This window comes from Oncorhynchus mykiss, chromosome 12 (genome assembly GCF_013265735.2).
Source record: "Oncorhynchus mykiss isolate Arlee chromosome 12, USDA_OmykA_1.1, whole genome shotgun sequence".
Lineage (NCBI taxonomy): Eukaryota > Metazoa > Chordata > Actinopteri > Salmoniformes > Salmonidae > Oncorhynchus > Oncorhynchus mykiss.
In genome coordinates, this window is record NC_048576.1 from 100,718,361 (window position 1) to 100,733,529 (window position 15,169).

A 15,169-nucleotide genomic window follows, 5' to 3' on the forward strand; every position below is an offset into this window, starting at 1 on the left:
ATGAGGCAAAGATATCAGACATTATATTATATATAGGTCAGGGGTCACTGTGTGTGTGTGTGTGTGTGTGTGTGTGTGTGTGTGTGTGTGTGTGTGTGTGTGTGTGTGTGTGTGTGTGTGTGTGTGTGTTTCCTGTGTGTTTTTCAGACCCTGGTGGTGAAGGTGTGTGGTGTGATCTGCTCTGTCGCCGGGGGACTCGCTGTTGGAAAGGTAAACACTGGGGATGTGTGTGTCTGCATGTATGTATGAGTTTGTCTGTGTGTGTGTCTGCATGTATGTATGAGTTTGTCTGTGTGTGTCTGCATGTATGTATGAGTTTGTCTGTGTGTGTGTCTGCATGTATGTATGAGTTTATCTGTGTGTGTGTGCATGTACGTATGAGTTTATCTGTGTGTGTCTGCATGTACATATGAGTTTGTCTGTGTGTGTCTGCATGTACATATGAGTTAATCTGTGTGTGTGTCTGCATGTACATATGAGTTAATCTGTGTGTGTGTCTGCATGTACGTATGAGTGCGTATTCCTTGTCTTGTGGTGAGTCGGGCTGTGACGGTCATGGATGATGGTAATTGGTCAGGTGACCGTGATAGAACACGAGTCCTGGTCAGGTGACCGTGATAGAACACGAGTCCTGGTCAGGTGACCGTGATAGAACACGAGTCCTGGTCAGGTGACCGTGATAGAACACGAGTCCTGGTCAGGTGACCGTGATAGAACACGAGTCCTGGTCAGGTGACCGTGATAGAACGCGAGTCCTGGTCAGGTGACCGTGATAGAACACGAGTCCTGGTCAGGTGACCGTGATAGAACACGAGTCCTGGTCAGGTGACCGTGATAGAACACGAGTCCTGGTCAGGTGACCGTGATAGAACACGAGTCCTGGTCAGGTGACCGTGATAGAACACGAGTCCTGGTCAGGTGACCGTGATAGAACACGAGTCCTGGTCAGGTGACCGTGATAGAACGCGAGTCCTGGTCAGGTGACCGTGATAGAACACGAGTCCTGGTTCAAGTCAGTTTATTGTTACGTTCCTCGGCAAGCAAACAATGAATGTCACTCAGACAGAAGAAGGCGGAACTAACGAAGAGTCACTGACAACAACCAAAAGGAAACAGGTCTGGTTTTTAGGAGGGGTTCTGAAAGACACTCATGGGAGTGTCTACTGAATGTTGCCTAGCAACAACAACCAGAAGGAAACAGGTCTGGTTTTAGGAGGGGTTCTGAAAGACACTCATGGGAGTGTCTACTGAATGTTGCCTAGCAACAACAACCAAAAGGAAACAGGTCTGGTTTTAGGAGGGGTTCTGAAAGACACTCATGGGAGTGTCTACTGAATGTTGCCTAGCAACAACAACCAGAAGGAAACAGGTCTGGTTTTAGGAGGGGTTCTGAAAGACACTCATGGGAGTGTCTACTGAATGTTGCCTAGCAACAACAGTGTCCACAGTGTCCACTGAATGTTGCCTAGCAACAACAACCAGAAGGAAACAGGTCTGGTTTTAGGAGGGGTTCTGAAAGACACTCATGGGAGTGTCTACTGAATGTTGCCTAGCAACAACAGTGTCCACAGTGTCCACTGAATGTTGCCTAGCAACAACAACTGGCATCTCAGAGAGACCCACCATGAGACCCACTGAATTGACCAAGAACAGGCAAACAAAATAAAAACCCACACCAAACTGAAAGACAGGAAGCACACCACAAAGTTGGAGGAAAACTAAATCAGGGACAACAGATAAACGAATGTCTAACAATCAGATAGAGAGACACAACTAAAGGTGGTAACCCTCCACATCTATTAAGACAGCTAGAGGAGTTAACCCTCCACATCTATCAAGACAACTAGAGGAGTTAACCCTACACATCTATCAAGGCAACTAGAGGAGTTAACCCTCCACATCTATTAAGACAGCTAGAGGAGTTAACCCTCCACATCTATCAAGACAACTAGAGGAGTTAACCCTCCACATCTATCAAGACAACTAAAGGAGTTAACCCTCCACATCTATCAAGACAACTAAAGGAGTTAACCCTCCACATCTATCAAGACAACTAAAGGAGTTAACCCTCCACATCTATCAAGACAACTAGAGAAGTTAACCCTCCACATCTGTCAAGACAACTAGGTAGTTAACCCTCCACATCTATCAAGACAACTAGAGGAGTTAACCCTCCACATTTATCAAGACAACTAGGTAGTTAACCCTCCACATCTATCAAGACAACTAGAGGAGTTAACCCTCCACATCTATCAAGACAACTAGAGGAGTTAACCCTCCACATCTATCAAGACAACTAGAGGAGTTAACCCTCCACATCTATCAAGACAACTAGAGGAGTTAACCCTCCACATCTATCAAGACAACTAGAGGAGTTAACCCTCCACATCTTTCAAGACAACTAGAGGAGTTAACCCTCCACATCTATCAAGACAACTAGAGGAGTTAACCCTCCACATCTATCAAGACAACTAGAGGAGTTAACCCTCCACATCTATCAAGACAACTAGAGGAGTTAACCCTCCACATCTATCAAGACAACTAGAGGAGTTAACCCTCCACATCTATCAAGACAACTAGAGGAGTTAACCCTCCACATCTATCAAGACAACTAGAGGAGTTAACCCTCCACATCTTTCAAGACAACTAGAGGAGTTAACCCTCCACATCTATCAAGACAACTATAGGAGTTAACCCTCCACATCTATCAAGACAACTAAAGGAGTTAACCCTCCACATCCTTCAAGACAACTAGAGGAGTTAACCCTCCATATCTACCAATACAACTGGAGCACTGGGCCAGACACTCTTAAATATCACCTGGGCCAGACTCTCTTAAATATCACCTGGGCCAGACTCTCTTAAATATCACCTGGGCCAGACTCTCTTAAATATCACCTGGGCCAGACTCTCTTAAATATCACCTGGGCCAGACGCTCTTAAATATCACCTGGGCCAGACGCTCTTAAATATCACCTGGGCCAGACACTCTTAAATATCACCTGGGCCAGACTCTCTTAAATATCACCTGGGCCAGACTCTCTTAAATATCACCTGGGTCAGACACTCTTAAATATCGCCTGGGCCAGCCTGGTGAAACACCTTCCCACTAATAAGATGACAAACCGGCCAGGTGACATACAGACTGACTAATGAGGTGAAATACAGACTGACTAATGAGGTGACCAACCGGCCAGGTGACATACAGACTGACTAATGAGGTGACTAACCGGCCAGGTGAAATACAGACTGACTAATGAGGTGACCAACCGGCCAGGTGAAATACAGACGGACTAATGAGGTGAAATACAGACTGACTAATGAGGTGACCAACCGGCCAGGTGAAATACAGACTGACTAATGAGGTGAAATACAGACTGACTAATGAGGTGACCAACCGGCCAGGTGAAATACAGACTGACTAATGAGGTGAAATACAGACTGACTAATGAGGTGAAATACAGACTGACTAATGAGGTGACCAACCGGCCAGGTGACATACAGACTGACTAATGAGCTGACTAACTGGCCAGGTGAAATACAGACTGACTAATGAGGTGACCAACCGGCCAGGTGAAATACAGACTGACTAATGAGGTGAAATACAGACTGACTAATGAGGTGAAATACAGACTGACTAATGAGGTGACCAACCGGCCAGGTGAAATACAGACTGACTAATGAGGTGGAATACAGACCGACTAATGAGGTGGAATACAGACCGACTAATGAGGTGAAATACAGACTGACTAATGAGGTGACCAACCGGCCAGGTGAAATACAGACTGACTAATGATGTGAAATACAGACTGACTAATGAGATGAAATACAGACTGACTAATGAGGTGACCAACCGGCCAGGTGAATACAGACCGACTAATGAGGTGACCAACCAGCCAGGTGAAATACAGACTGACTAATGAGGTGAAATACAGACTGACTAATGAGGCGACCAACCGGCCAGGTGAAATACAGACTGACTAATGAGGTGAAATACAGACTGACTAATGAGGTGACCAACCAGTGTCTGTGTGTATCTGACGGCCGTGTGTGTGTGTGTATGTGTTTGACGGCCTCTGTCTCCCTACCCATAATCCTGTAGGAAGGTCCCATGATCCACTCTGGTGCCGTGGTGGCAGCAGGAGTCTCCCAGGGACGCAGTACCTCCCTGAAGAAAGACTTCAAGGTAGGAGGGTGTTGTACAGTCTGGTTGTAACATGGACATAGTGTTTAATGTGTATCTACTGTCTAACATGTCCTCTACATGTGGAGGACATAGTGTTTAATGTGTGGTATCTACTGTCTAACATGTCCTCTACATGTGGAGGACATAGTGTTTAATGTGTATCTACTGTCTAACATGTCCTCTACATGTGGAGGACATAGTGTTTAATGTGTGGTATCTACTGTCTAACATGTTCTCTACATGTGGAGGACATAGTGTTTAATGTGTATCTACTGTCTAACATGTCCTCTACATGTGGAGGACATAGTGTTTAATGTGTGGTATCTACTGTCTAACATGTCCTCTACATGTGGAGGACATAGTGTTTAATGTGTGGTATCTACTGTCTAACATGTCCTCTACATGTGGAGGACATAGTGTTTAATGTGTATCTACTGTCTAACATGTCCTCTACATGTGGAGGACATAGTGTTTAATGTGTGGTATCTACTGTCTAACATGTCCTCTACATGTGGAGGACATAGTGTTTAATGTGTGGTATCTACTGTCTAACATGTCCTCTACATGTGGAGGACATAGTGTTTAATGTGTATCTACTGTCTCACATGTTCTCTCTCTGTCTCTGTGTGTGTAGATCTTTGAGTATTTCCGTAGAGACACAGAGAAGAGGGACTTTGTATCAGCTGGAGCGGCTGCAGGAGTGTCTGCTGCTTTTGGAGCACCAGTCGGTACACACTGCACAACATGTCCCTCAGCACAACATGTCCCTCAGCACAACATGTCCCTCAGCACAACATGTCCCTCAGCACAACATGTCCCTCAGCACAACATGTCCCTCAGCACAACATGTCCCACTCTGCACAACATGTCCCACTCTGCACAACATGTCCCACTCTGCACAACATGTCCCACACAGCACAACATGTCGCACACAGCACAACATGTCCCACACAGCACATGTCCCACACAGCACAACATGTCCCACACAGCACAACATGTCCCACACAGCACAACATGTCCCTCAGCACAACATGTCCCACTCTGCACAACATGTCCCACTCTGCACAACATGTCCCACTCTGCACAACATGTCCCACTCTGCACAACATGTCCCACTCTGCACAACATGTCCCACTCTGCACCACTGCTAAGGTACTACTGTCATGACTTTCTAAATGTTCCTCCCAATAAAGTTTTCACCTGTCTCTCTCTCTCTCTCTCTCTCTGTCTCTCGCTCTCTCTCGCTTTCTCTCCCCCTTCCTTCCTCTTTATGTCAGGTGGCGTTTTATTCAGTTTGGAGGAGGGGGCTTCTTTCTGGAACCAGATGCTCACATGGAGGATAGTAAGTAGAGGAGAGGAAGGCTTGGCTCAGTCTGGTGTCTGAGGAGAGGAGGGGGAGGCTCAGTCTGGTGTCTGAGGAGAGGAAGGCTTGGCTCAGTCTGGTGTCTGAGGAGAGGAGGGGAGGCTCAGTCTGGTGTCTGAGGAGAGGAAGACTTGGCTCAGTCTGGTGTCTGAGGAGAGGAGGGGAAGGCTTTGCTCAGTCTGGTGTCTGAGGAGAGGAGGGGAAGGCTTGGCTCAGTCTGGTGTCTGAGGAGAGGAGGGGAAGGCTTGGCTCAGTCTGGTGTCTGAGGAGAGGAGGGGAAGGCTTGGCTCAGTCTGGTGTCTGAGGAGAGGAGGGGAAGGCTTGTCTCAGTCTGGTGTCTGAGGAGAGGAAGGCTTGGCTCAGTCTGGTGTCTGAGGAGAGGAGGGGAAGGCTTGGCTCAGTCTGGTGTCTGAGGGAGAGGAGGGGAAGGCTTGGCTCAGTCTGGTGTCTCAGGAGGGGAAGGCTTGTCTCAGTCTGGTGTCTGAGGGAGAGGAGGGGAAGGCTTGGCTCAGTCTGGTGTCTGAGGGAGAGGAGGGGAAGGCTTGACTCAGTCTGGTGTCTGAGGAGCAGAAGGCTTGGCTCAGTCTGGTGTCTTAGGAGAGGAATGGCTCAGTCTGGTGTCTGAGGAGGGTAAGGCTTGGCTCAGTCTGGTGTCTGAGGAGAGGAGGGGAAGGCTCAGTCTGGTGTCTGAGGAGAGGTGGAGAGGAGGGGAAGGCTTTGCTCAGTCTGGTGTCTGAGGAGAGGAGGGGAAGGCTTGGCTCAGTCTGGTGTCTGAGGAGAGGAGGGGAAGGCTTGGCTCAGTCTGGTGTCTGAGGAGAGGAGGGGAAGGCCTGGCTCAGTATGGTGTTTGAGGGAGAGGAGAGGAAGGCTTGGCTCAGTCTGGTGTCTTAGGAGAGGAGGGGAAGGCTTGGCTCAGTCTGGTGTCTGAGGAGAGGAGGGGAAGGCTTGGCTCAGTCTGGTGTCTGAGGAGAGGAGGGGAAGGCTTGGCTCAGTCTGGTGTCTGAGGAGAGGAGGGGAAGGCTTGGCTCAGTCTGGTGTCTGAGGAGAGGAGGGGAAGGCTTGGCTCAGTCTGGTGTCTGAGGAGAGGAGGGGAAGCCCTGGCTCAGTCTGGTGTTTGAGGGAGAGGAGAGGAGGGGGAGGCCTGGCTCAGTCTGGTGTCTGAGGGAGAGGAGAGGAGAGGAGAGGAGAGGAAGGCTTTTCTCAGTCTGGTGTTTGAGGGAGAGGAGAGAAGGGGACTTTATATACCAGGGTTGGCTGGCCTTCTCTAGTCACTCGTAGGCTCAGTCACTGGTGCACTTTTATTTACAAAGACATTTTGGGTTTACTACCTTTTTATTTGGGCATTTTTATTGTTCAGAAATGTGGTGGGTCGTCTCTTCGTTCGCTGGACTTTATCCTGCTAACTGTTCCAAATGTCCGAACTGAATTTGGTAAAAGGGCTTTTATGTCCTCTGGCCATCGTCTTGGAACGCCTTACATGATACTATTAAACTGGAAGAACTTGTCCCGATTGGTGTTTTTAAATCACTGATGAATGATCTTGAGACTGATTCCCTGACCTGTCAATGATTTTAATTTGCTTATTTTTGATTTTGTTATACTCTTGTGAATTCTATGTTTTTTACTAGATTACGTGTAGTTTTGCATGTTGTCTGTCTGTAATTTTTGCAATGACTTGGTGCTGCCTATCTTGGCCAGGACGCTCTTGAAAAAGAGATGTTAAATCTCAATGAGCCCTTCCTGGTTAAATAAAATAAATAATGTTGGGTAGAACGAAAGTTGTAAAAGACCAGATTCTCTCATCTTGTCCTCATTCACTGCCAAGTGGAAAGAAGAGTAGAGACTAGCAGACGTGTTGTGTTCTCTCTCCGTCCTTTATCAGGTGAAGCTTAATGCCCCCTCTCATCTCTCTCCTCTCTACTCCCTCTCTCTCCTCTCTACTCCCTCTCTCTCCTCTCTACTCTCTCTCTCTCCTCTCTACTCCCTCTCTCTCCTCTCTACTCTCTCTCTCTCCTCTCTCCTCTGTCTTCTCTCTCTCCTCTCTTCCTTTCTCGTCTCTACTCTCTCTCCTCTCTCTCTCTCCTCTCTTCCTTTCTCCTCTCCCTCCCTCCTCCCTCCCTCCCTATATTCCTCTCCAGTTCTTTGCGTCCATGATCTCAACATTCACCCTGAATTTCTTCCTGTCCATCTACAATAATAAACCTGGAGATCTCTCCAGCCCTGGTCTTATCAACTTCGGACGCTTCGAGAGTGACGTGAGTGTCTGTCTGTTATTGTGTCTAGTCCTAAACCCTGTGTTTCTCTCTGTCTACAGTGTCTAGTCCTAAACCCTGTGTTTCTCTCTGTCTACAGTGTCTAGTCCTAAACCCTGTGTTATCTCTCTGTCTACAGAGTGTTTAGTCCTAAACCCTGTGTTATCTCTCTGTCTACAGTGTGTCTAGTCCTAAACCCTGTGTTATCTCTGTCTGTTATTGTGTCTAGTCCTAAACCCTGTGTTATCTCTCTGTCTACAGAGTGTTTAGTCCTAAACCCTGTGTTATCTCTCTGTCTACAGTGTCTAGTCCTAAACCCCGTGTTATCTCTCTGTCTACAGAGTGTCTAGTCCTAAACCCTGTGTTATCTCTCTGTCAGTGTCTAGTCCTAAACCCCGTGTTATCTCTGTCTACAGAGTGTCTAGTCCTAAACCCCGTGTTATCTCTCTGTCTACAGAGTGTCTAGTCCTAAACCCTGTGTTATCTCTCTGTCTACAGAGTGTGGCCTACAACCTCTATGAGATTCCCTTGTTCATTGTAATGGGAGCTGCAGGTAAGAGCCCACTGCTCGTCTAGTTGTGTTGTTTCACAGGACCCGTGTTGGTCCTCCCTCTACAGTCGGGTTAGTCTGACCTTCACACAAGAGACATGAAAAAGGCATAGGCTTGTGTTACTCATATAGGTGGTTGTCATAGCTACCTTACTCATATAGGTGGTTGTCTTAGCTACCTTACTTATTCATGTATGTGGTTGTCATAGCTACCTTACTTACTCATGTATGTGGTTGTCATAGCTACCTGAGTTACTCATATAGGTGGTTGTCTTAGCTACCTTACTTATTCATGTATGTGGTTGTCTTAGCTACCTGAGTTAATCATGTATGTGGTTGTCTTAGCTACCTGAGTTAATCATGTATGTGGTTGTCTTAGCTACCTGAGTTACCCATGTATGTGGTTGTCTTAGCTACCTGAGTTACTCATATAGGAGGTTGTCTTAGCTACCTGAGTTACTCATATGGGTGGTTGTCTTAGCTCCCTTACTTATTCATGTATGTGGTTGTCTTAGCTATTTGAGTTGAATGCACTTGACTGTGAGGCCCAGTTCCAAATGGACCCCTAGACCCCTACACCCCTATGCACTAGTGGAGGCCCAGTTCCAAATGGACCCCTAGACCCCTACACCCCTATGCACTAGTGGAGGCCCAGTTCCAAATGGACCCCTAGACCCCTACACCCCTATGCACTAGTGGAGGCCTAGTTCCAAATGGACCCCTATGCACTAGTGGAGGCCCAGTTCCAAATGGACCCCTAGACCCTACACCCCTATGCACTAGTGGAGGCCCAGTTCCAAATGGACCCCTAGACCCTACACCCCTATGCACTAGTGGAGACCCAGTTCCAAATGGACCCCTAGACCCTACACCCCTATGCACTAGTGGAGGCCCAGTTCCAAATGGACCCCTAGACCCCTACACCCCTATGCACTAGTGGAGGCCCAGTTCCAAATGGACCCCTAGACCCTACACCCCTATGCACTAGTTGAGGCCCAGTTCCAAATGGACCCCTAGACCCTACACCCCTATGCACTAGTAGAGATCTGAGAGGATTTGACAGGTATAAGAAACATGGTTATGACTCCATCTTGCCTTCTGATAGGCTAGGTGAATTGTTTAACCATATTGCTTCTACCAATCAAATCCTCTCAGATCTCCACCAAGTGCACAGGGCTTAGGGGTCCATTTGGGATTGGGCCTACGTCTCTATGGATAAGAGTGTCTGCTAAATGACCAACATGGACATGTTATATGTTGATTGATGTCTTTCTATATGTCCATCTAAAACAGGTGGATTGCTGGGAGCCCTGTTCAATATCCTCAACTACTGGCTGACTATATTCAGGATCAGGTAACTGTTCAATATCCTCAACTACTGGCTGACTATATTCAGGATCAGGTAACTGTTCAATATCCTCAACTACTGGCTGACTATATTCAGGATCAGGTAACTGTTCAATATCCTCAACTCCTGGCTGACTATATTCAGGATCAGGTTCAATATCCTCAACTACTGGCTGACTATATTCAGGATCAGGTTCAATATCCTCAACTACTGGCTGACTATATTCAGGATCAGGTAACTGTTCAATATCCTCAACTACTGGCTGACTATATTCAGGATCAGGTTCAATATCCTCAACTACTGGCTGACTATATTCAGGATCAGGTTCAATATCCTCAACTACTGGCTGACTATATTCAGGATCAGGTAACTTCAATATCCTCAACTACTGGCTGACTATATTCAGGATCAGGTTCAATATCCTCAACTACTGGCTGACTATATTCAGGATCAGGTTCAATATCCTCAACTACTGGCTGACTATATTCAGGATCAGGTTCAATATCCTCAACTACTGGCTGACTATATTCAGGATCAGGTTCAATATCCTCAACTACTGGCTGACTATATTCAGGATCAGGTTCAATATCCTCAACTACTGGCTGACTATATTCAGGATCAGGTTCAATATCCTCAACTACTGGCTGACTATATTCAGGATCAGGTTCAATATCCTCAACTACTGGCTGACTATATTCAGGATCAGGTTCAATATCCTCAACTACTGGCTGACTATATTCAGGATCAGGTTCAATATCCTCAACTACTGGCTGACTATATTCAGGATCAGGTTCAATATCCTCAACTACTGGCTGACTATATTCAGGATCAGGTTCAATATCCTCAACTACTGGCTGACTATATTCAGGATCAGGTTCAATATCCTCAACTACTGGCTGACTATATTCAGGATCAGGTTCAATATCCTCAACTACTGGCTGACTATATTCAGGTTCAATATCCTCAACTACTGGCTGACTATATTCAGGTTCAATATCCTCAACTACTGGCTGACTATATTCAGGTTACTGGTTGACTGTATTCAGGATCAGGTTACTGGTTGACTATATTCAGGATCAGGTTTCTGGTTGACTATATTCAGGATCAGGTTTCTGGTTGACTCTATATCAGGATCAGGTTTCTGGTTGACTATATTCAGGATCAGGTTTCTGGTTGACTCTATATCAGGATCAGGTTTCTGGTTGACTATATTCAGGATCAGGTTACTGGTTGACTCTATATCAGGATCAGGTTTCTGGTTGACTATATTCAGGATCAGGTTTCTGGTTGACTATATTCAGGATCAGGTTACTGGTTGACTCTATATCAGGATCAGGTTTCTGGTTGACTATATTCAGGATCAGGTTTCTGGTTGACTATATTCAGGATCAGGTTTCTGGTTGACTCTATATCAGGATCAGGTTTCTGGTTGACTATATTCAGGATCAGGTTACTGGTTGACTATATTCAGGATCAGGTTTCTGGTTGACTATATTCAGGATCAGGTTACTGGTTGACTATATTCAGGATCAGGTTACTGGTTGGCTATATTCAGGATCAGGTAGGGTTGGCTATATTCAGGATCAGGTTACTGGTTGACTATATTCAGGATCAGGTTACTGGTTGGCTATATTCAGGATCAGGTTACTGGTTGGCTATATTCAGGATCAGGTTTCTGGTTGGCTATATTCAGGTTCAGGTAGGGTTGTGGTCTAAGTTTTTAAGAACACACTACCCCTGAGGGGTAGGCTACAAAACAGATCAATGAGTTAACCAGGTAACTTTAATGAATATATAGAAATAGCTGTTGATTTTCTGAAGAAACAATAACTCTGATATGTGTTTTCAAGACAGGTGGGGTGGTGTGAGACAGGTGGGGTGGTGTGAGACAGGTGTGGTATGTTGTGTTAGTTTAGACAGGTGTTGTATATAGTGGTAGTGTTAGACAGGTGTTGTATATAGTGGTAGTGTTATACAGGTGTGGTAGTGTTAGACAGGTGTTGTATATAGTGGTAGTGTTAGACAGGTGTTGTATATAGTGGTAGTGTTAGACAGGTGTTGTGTATATAGTGGTAGTGTTAGACAGGTGTGGTAGTGTTAGACAGGTGTTGTATATAGTGGTAGTGTTAGACAGGTGTTGTATATAGTGGTAGTGTTAGACAGGTGTTGTATATAGTGGTAGTGTTAGACAGGTGTTGTATATAGTGGTAGTGTGAGACAGGTGTTGTTTATAGTGGTAGTGTTAGACAGGTGTGGTATGTCGTGTTAGTTTAGACAGGTGTTGTATATAGTGGTAGTGTTAGACAGGTGTTGTATATAGTAGTAGTGTTAGACAGGTGTTGTATATAGTGGTAGTGTTAGACAGGTGTTGTATATAGTGGTAGTGTTAGACAGGTGTGGTATGTCGTGTTAGTTTAGACAGGTGTTGCATATAGTGGTAGTGTTAGACAGGTGTTGTATATAGTGGTAGTGTTAGACAGGTGTGGTATGTCGTGTTAGTTTAGACAGGTGTTGTATATAGTGGTAGTGTTAGACAGGTGTTGTATATAGTGGTAGTGTTAGACTGGTGTGGTAGTGTTAGACAGGTGTTGTGTATAGTGGTAGTGTTAGACAGGTGTTGTGTATATAGTGGTAGTGTTAGACAGGTGTTGTGTATATAGTGGTAGTGCTAGACAGGTGTTGTGTATATAGTGGTAGTGTTAGACAGGTGTTGTATATAGTGGTAGTGTTAGACAGGTGTTGTGTATATAGTGGTAGTGTTAGACAGGTGTTGTATATAGTGGTAGTGTTAGACAGGTGTGGTAGTGTTAGACAGGTGTGGTAGTGTTAGACAGGTGTTGTATATAGTGGTAGTGTTAGACAGGTGTTGTATATAGTGGTAGTGTTAGACAGGTGTTGTATATAGTGGTAGTGTTAGACAGGTGTTGTGTATATAGTGGTAGTGTTAGACAGGTGTTGTATATAGTGGTAGTGTTAGACAAGTGTTCTATATAGTGGTAGTGTTAGACAGGTGTTGTATATAGTGGTAGTGTTAGACAGGTGTGGTAGTGTTAGACAGGTGTTGTATATAGTGGTAGTGTTAGACAGGTGTTGTGTATATAGTGGTAGTGTTAGACAGGTGTTGTGTATATAGTGGTAGTGTTAGACAGGTGTTGTGTATATAGTGGTAGTGTTAGACAGGTGTTGTGTATATAGTGGTAGTGTGAGACAGGTGTTGTGTATATAGTGGTAGTGTTAGACAGGTGTTGTGTATATAGTGGTAGTGTTAGACAGGTGTTGTCTGTATATAGTGGTAGTGTTAGACAGGTGTTGTGTATATAGTGGTAGTGTGAGACAGGTGTGGTATGTCATGTTAGTTTAGACAGGTGTTGTATATAGTGGTAGTGTTAGACAGGTGTTGTGTATATAGTGGTAGTGTTAGACAGGTGTTGTATATAGTGGTAGTGTTAGACAGGTGTTGTATATAGTGGTAGTGTTAGACAGGTGTTGTGTATATAGTGGTAGTGTTAGACAGGTGTTGTATATAGTGGTAGTGTGAGACAGGTGTTGTGTATATAGTGGTAGTGTTAGACAGGTGTGGTATGTCGTGTTAGTTTAGACAGGTGTTGTATATAGTGGTAGTGTTAGACAGGTGTTGTGTATAGTGGTAGTGTTAGACAGGTGTTGTATATAGTGGTAGTGTTAGACAGGTGTTGTATATAGTGGTAGTGTTAGACAGGTGTTGTATACAGTGGTAGTGTTAGACAGGTGTTGTGTATATAGTGGTAGTGTTAGACAGGTGTTGTGTATATAGTGGTAGTGTTAGACAGGTGTTGTGTATATAGTGGTAGTGTTAGACAGGTGTTGTGTATATAGTGGTAGTGTTAGACAGGTGTGATAGTGTTAGACAGGTGTTGTGTATATAGTGGTAGTGTTAGACAGGTGTTGTATATAGTGGTAGTGTTAGACAGGTGTTGTATATAGTGGTAGTGTTAGACAGGTGTTGTATATAGTGGTAGTGTTAGACAGGTGTTGTGTATATAGTGGTAGTGTTAGACAGGTGTTGTATATAGTGGTAGTGTTAGACAGGTGTTGTATATAGTGGTAGTGTTAGACAGGTGTTGTATATAGTGGTAGTGTTAGACAGGTGTGGTAGTGTTAGACAGGTGTTGTGTATAGTGGTAGTGTTAGACAGGTTATGTATATAGTGGTAGTGTTAGACAGGTGTTGTGTATAGTGGTAGTGTTAGACAGGTGTTGTATATAGTGGTAGTGTTAGACAGGTGTTGTATACAGTGGTAGTGTTAGACAGGTGTTGTGTATACAGTGGTAGTGTTAGACAGGTGTTGTGTATATAGTGGTAGTGTTAGACAGGTGTTGTGTATATAGTGGTAGTGTTAGACAGGTGTTGTGTATATAGTGGTAGTGTTAGACAGGTGTTGTGTGTATATAGTGGTAGTGTTAGACAGGTGTGATAGTGTTAGACAGGTGTTGTATATATAGTGGTAGTGTTAGACAGGTGTTGTATATAGTGGTAGTGTTAGACAGGTGTTGTATATAGTGGTAGTGTTAGACAGGTGTTGTATATAGTGGTAGTGTTAGACAGGTGTTGTATATAGTGGTAGTGTTAGACAGGTGTTGTATATAGTGGTAGTGTTAGACAGGTGTTGTATATAGTGGTAGTGTTAGACAGGTGTGGTAGTGTTAGACAGGTGTTGTGTATAGTGGTAGTGTTAGACAGGTGTTGTATATAGTGGTAGTGTTAGACAGGTGTTGTGTATAGTGGTAGTGTTAGACAGGTGTTGTATATAGTGGTAGTGTTAGACAGGTGTTGTATACAGTGGTAGTGTTAGACAGGTGTTGTGTATACAGTGGTAGTGTTAGACAGGTGTTGTGTATATAGTGGTAGTGTTAGACAGGTGTTGTGTATATAGTGGTAGTGTTAGACAGGTGTTGTGTATATAGTGGTAGTGTGAGACAGGTGTTGTGTATATAGTGGTAGTGTTAGACAGGTGTGATAGTGTTAGACAGGTGTTGTGTATATAGTGGTAGTGTTAGACAGGTGTTGTATATAGTGGTAGTGTTAGACAGGTGTTGTATATAGTGGTAGTGTTAGACAGGTGTTGTATATAGTGGTAGTGTTAGACAGGTTATGTATATAGTGGTAGTGTTAGACAGGTGTTGTATATAGTGCTAGTGTTAGACAGGTGTTGTATATAGTGGTAGTGTTAGACAGGTGTTGTATATAGTGGTAGTGTTAGACAGGTGTGGTAGTGTTAGACAGGTGTGGTAGTGTTAGACAGGTGTGGTAGTGTTAGACAGGTGTTGTACATAGTGGTAGTGTTAGACAGGTGTTGTATATAGTGGTAGTGTTAGACAGGTGTTGTATATAGTGGTAGTGTTAGACAGGTGTTGTATATAGTGGTAGTGTTAGACAGGTGTTGTATATAGTGGTAGTGTTAGACAGGTGTTGTATATAGTGGTAGTGTTAG

At 44.7% G+C, this 15,169-nt stretch overlaps 2 protein-coding genes across 2 annotated transcripts in view; one reads left to right on the forward strand and one right to left on the reverse strand.

Annotated features, from left to right (window-relative positions):
* Positions 1 to 15,169, reverse strand: part of LOC110539068 (NLR family CARD domain-containing protein 3) — a 1,005,455-nt gene that overhangs the window by 888,931 nt on the left and 101,355 nt on the right. The window lies entirely within an intron of this gene.
* LOC110538858 (chloride channel 7) overlaps positions 1 to 15,169 on the forward strand; it is a 60,441-nt gene that overhangs the window by 29,102 nt on the left and 16,170 nt on the right. The window contains exons 8-14 of the mRNA XM_036939586.1: positions 148 to 210; positions 4,103 to 4,186; positions 4,821 to 4,914; positions 5,464 to 5,528; positions 7,688 to 7,804; positions 8,300 to 8,354; positions 9,645 to 9,705. Of these exons, the coding sequence (XP_036795481.1) occupies positions 148 to 210; positions 4,103 to 4,186; positions 4,821 to 4,914; positions 5,464 to 5,528; positions 7,688 to 7,804; positions 8,300 to 8,354; positions 9,645 to 9,705 (539 nt within the window). The remainder of the gene's footprint in view (positions 1 to 147; positions 211 to 4,102; positions 4,187 to 4,820; positions 4,915 to 5,463; positions 5,529 to 7,687; positions 7,805 to 8,299; positions 8,355 to 9,644; positions 9,706 to 15,169) is intronic.